General features: G+C 50.4%; 1 protein-coding gene across 1 annotated transcript; it reads left to right on the top strand.

Moving 5' to 3' along the window:
* The first annotated feature begins 2,456 nt into the window (after positions 1–2,456).
* Positions 2,457–3,837, top strand: CUNH11orf96 (chromosome unknown C11orf96 homolog). Its single transcript, XM_044436701.1, has one exon. The coding sequence runs from the start codon at positions 2,795–2,797 to the stop codon at positions 3,164–3,166; it is 372 nt and encodes a 123-aa protein (XP_044292636.1). The 5' UTR covers positions 2,457–2,794; the 3' UTR covers positions 3,167–3,837.
* Positions 3,838–4,119: the final 282 nt, after the last annotated feature.

Below are 4,119 nucleotides of genomic sequence, written 5' to 3' on the forward strand. Positions count from 1 at the left end.
AATACCTTTGAGCTTTTTTCACTCTTGGTGAATGTGGGATAGAAGCACACTACCTTTTAAATGGATATGCATTACAAGAACACAGAACGTTGCCTTATACAGTCCACCTGACTGGGAGTAATTGGCCAAGATGTTAAGCTGAGGAGTCTCAGTCTGCTATCTGGAGTAAGGAAATGCCAGGTTCTCCGTGCAAGTTGTGCATGCATGGATTCTGGATTCTGATCAATATTGGTCTGACATTTGAGTTGATATTTGAAAGCTAATGTGGTGTGGTGGTTAGAGTGCCAGAGAAGGATTCAAGAGATTTGATTCTACTTCCACTCTGTTGTGAAACTCACTAGTGGCTTCTGCACAGACTTCCAGCCTAACTTACCTCATAGTGCTTGGTGAAGATAAAATGGAGAGTAGAATCATCCATGCCACTCTGGGCTCCTTGAAGAAACATTGAGATATAAATGAATAATTAAAGATATGGGGGAGGATTAAAATGCATTTGAGTGGCAGGAGTAAAAGCTAGTCTGATGTACTACATGGCAGATCTGAAATTATCTGAGCATCTTTATTCCCCCTCATACTGAATACAGATGCATGCATGCAACTTCACCAAAGGGCTCCTGAGCTATACAGATGGGTGACAATTATTCCACGTGGTACTCAAACTGAGCAGAATGTATAGTTGACACATTTGTATTTTGTTTATGGAATGAAAAATCTGGCTGAAGGAAAGTGTTGAATCTTCAGTCCTGGGCAGATTTCAGGTTTACCTAGTCCACTGGTTGATTAGTCAATTTCAATCACTTAAGTGTTAATTAAAATGCCTTCCAAAACTAGAGGATAAGCTGTCTGTCCTTCCTCCCTTCAGGCAGAATCCTGAATGTTATCCAGTGCAAAAATGGAAGAATGAGGTCTGACACCAAATTAAATAATTCTTAGTTGCTTCATTAATTTTAGTGAGTTGAACTAGCAATTAAGGCTTCACTCCTATAACTATTTACCTCGAGGTAAGTCATTCTGAACTCAGTGGAACTTACCTCTGATTAACATTCTTAAGATTGCACTGTGAAGTTGCAAATATTTGCATATTACCAAAAGGATACTCTGGGGGAAAAAGGAAGCATTCTTTGCAATGGTTCATGTACAAGGCAGAGCAGGCACTCCTTCCTGTGTGCAAAAGAAGGTTTTCTTCTATGCTGCAGGTTTTTATAGACACTTGTATCTTATGGGGGCGAGGGGGGCACATTAACTCATTAATCAGGGTCCATTATTTTGCATTTTAGTCAGCTGGAAAGGTTTTAATGGATTAGTCATCAACGTATCAAACTTCACTAAGAAGTATCTCCAGAAATTTTCCGTGCAACGGAACTCACTGTCAATAAAACAGAAGCACGACTTATTCGTTCCCAGTTTCTTTCCTGGTTCGGACTATTGCAAGAAAGCCGTTGGTCTGTAAAATGTACCCCCCCCCCCTCACCCGCCGCGGCCGCGCGCGCGCAAATTTCCCCAAACCACACTGTCCCTCGCTGGAGATGCGCCTGTCTCTGGCATCACTTCCAAGATCTAGCCCCTGTCTTGACCTTTCAGCTCATTCCACCGTGCTGGCCCCATAGCGAGGATGCGCGATTGGGAAATCCCTCCTGCTCCCGGAGGATCAAAGAGCGGCGCGTGGGAAGAGGCTTCTGAGGCCACACGGGCCACCCCGCTTTCATCTCCGGTGCACACGATCGGGCTGACTAACCCTGTTTCAGCCCGGCTTCCCGGGGACTTGTGAATCGGGGGCGTCTGTCTGAGTTCATCTTTCCGGGGGCGTCTGTCTGCCTGCCGCGTGCTTCCGCGACCGTGCGCCACCCACCACGCCGCGGGGCTCATCCCAGTTGCGGGCGAAACAAGCAGGGGCCGCAGGTGGCGGGGAACGGAGTCGCCCCCGCCCCCAAGTTACCATGCGCTCCCCAGCGCAGCCACCAGGGTCAGAAATGGGGTCTCCCTGGGACTGCTTGGAAGGATTTAAACAGCTCGGGAGATCCCTTCACGCATCTCCCGCGTCACGTCTGTCCTGCCTCCCTCTGCTTATGGCGCGAGCGCCGGTGAATTGGCGTGTGCGGCTATGGCGAATGCCCGGCTGGCCTCTGCATAGCATTTGACGCTCGTGGTTCTCCCTGCGGGCGTCTCTCGGGTCATTTTTTTCGTGTCTTCGCTTGGAAACCCCCCGGGCGTGGAGGGGGGTTGCGGGGAGTGCACTAGCGTGTCCCTCCTCCTCCTCGCCATCCGGATGTTCCTTCCTCTCGTCGCTGCGACTTATGATCGCGGGGGCTGTCGCCGTTACTTTAATACATATCTGTTTTTTTCCAAAGCGCACTAGACGTCAGGCGGAAGAGAAGCGGCCTCATCGGCTTTAAATGGTATTGCTTGTCATCTGAGCATGCTCCTGTGTGGGCTGGCGGCGGGTATATAACGGCTGGGACGCGGCGCGGAGAGCCTAAGCCCGAGCAAGCAAAAGAGCGAGCCAGTCTGGAGCTGCGGCTGAGCAGGGGGAGACGCGAACGGCTTCAGGCACTGCTGTGGAGCGGATCGCGGGGCAGAGGCGGGATTATTCTTCTGTTGTGGTTGTTCTGCGCGGGACGCGACAGACGCGGCGGCGGCTTTCCCGCGCTTTTCTAGTCCCTCCTCTCCGCGCCGCTGAGGGGCAACTCCGAGCAGCGAAGGCGCAGCGGCCGACCGCCGGCAAGTGCTGCCCAGCCCGCGCCGCGCTCCTCTCGACCCAGGGCGCTTCTGTTGTCCGGCTGTACCTCGGGCAAGCATGATGGCAGCCGCCAAGCCCGCCGAGGTGATGGGCATCTGCTCGAGCTACCAGGCGGTCATGCCGCACTATGTGTGCATTACCGAGGAGTTCCCCCAGCCCATCCGGCCGGCCAAGCTACCCAAGGGCAAGCTGCGCAGACCGCGCCAGTCCCGGTTCAAGACGCAGCCGGTGACTTTCGACGAGATCCAAGAGGTGGAAGAGGAAGGGGTCTCCCCGATGGAGGAGGAGAAAGCCAAGAAGTCCTTCCTGCAGTCCCTCGAGTGCCTCCGCCGCAGCACGCAGAACCTCAGCCTGCAGAGAGAGAAGCTGAGCAGCTGCAGCCGGCTGCGGAACAGCCTGGACTCCAGCGACTCCGACTCGGCCCTCTGAGGCGGGCGCGCCTGGCGGCCTCGCGCCGCGGGGCCCGGGACTGTCGCTCGCCCCGCCCGCGCTGCCCCGGCGCTGTGCTTCATACTGAAGTCGGCAGGTAACCCCCGAGAGGAGCTGCGAGGAGGATCCTTTTTAGGGCGGAAAGGGACGGTTTCTGGGGAGACCCGGCTGCAGACAGCGACAGCGGTTGGCTCTTCCCTTTGCAAGAAACGGCCACGGACGCTCCCTCTTTATTTTGTATGCTATATCCCGAACCTAGTTGACAGAGACTTGGAAGGACGGAGATTCCTTTCCCTTTTGCTTTTCTTCCTTCCTTCTTTCCTTTTTTTTTTTAAAAAGAGACGGACAGATATTGAGTGTGAATGTGCTAGATTAAGAAAGCGGTTTGCAAGTGACATAAAGATCGATTTCTTTTTCTAAGAAAATGCTTCTATGTATGTTTCTACCTTGCCTGTTTTTTCCCTTTAAAAAATATAGGTGGTGGAATTAAAATTGCACATCTTTTTCTAATGTTAAGAAAACAAATTGAGATGTTTTATGGATGCAATCAGCTGCTGGATTTGTATTTATTTTTGCATTTAAACTTGTGACTGCATTAATTTAATATGTTTCTACCTGAATGTCTGTAATTATTTCCACAAAAGAAATAAAACCGATATATTTGCACAATGCTGATCTTGCAACTGGTATTCTGTGATTCTCATTTTCTCTTTTAATGTTCTATGGAGGTATTGCATAAAGCCATTTGAGAGTTGAGATATGTGTAGGCTTTTACATATTTACTTAAAAATCAGTTGCACTAAATGACTTCCAAGGTACTTTCTTACACTGGAAAAACAGAATTCGAATCTCTATTCTTGAGGTAGGGAGGACTCAATGTTCTGATTACTTTATTGATCACAGTCTGTTAAAAGTTGGATCCCCCCCCCCCTTTTCCAGCATAACAAGTTTGG

Source organism: Varanus komodoensis, unplaced genomic scaffold (assembly GCF_004798865.1).
Source record: "Varanus komodoensis strain SLA01 unplaced genomic scaffold, ASM479886v1 scaffold3, whole genome shotgun sequence".
Lineage (NCBI taxonomy): Eukaryota > Metazoa > Chordata > Lepidosauria > Squamata > Varanidae > Varanus > Varanus komodoensis.

Bases quoted from the DNA above. Each gene is read 5' to 3' on its own strand.
- CUNH11orf96 (XM_044436701.1), top strand. From the start codon at position 2,795: ATGATGGCAGCCGCCAAGCCCGCCGAGGTGATGGGCATCTGCTCGAGC.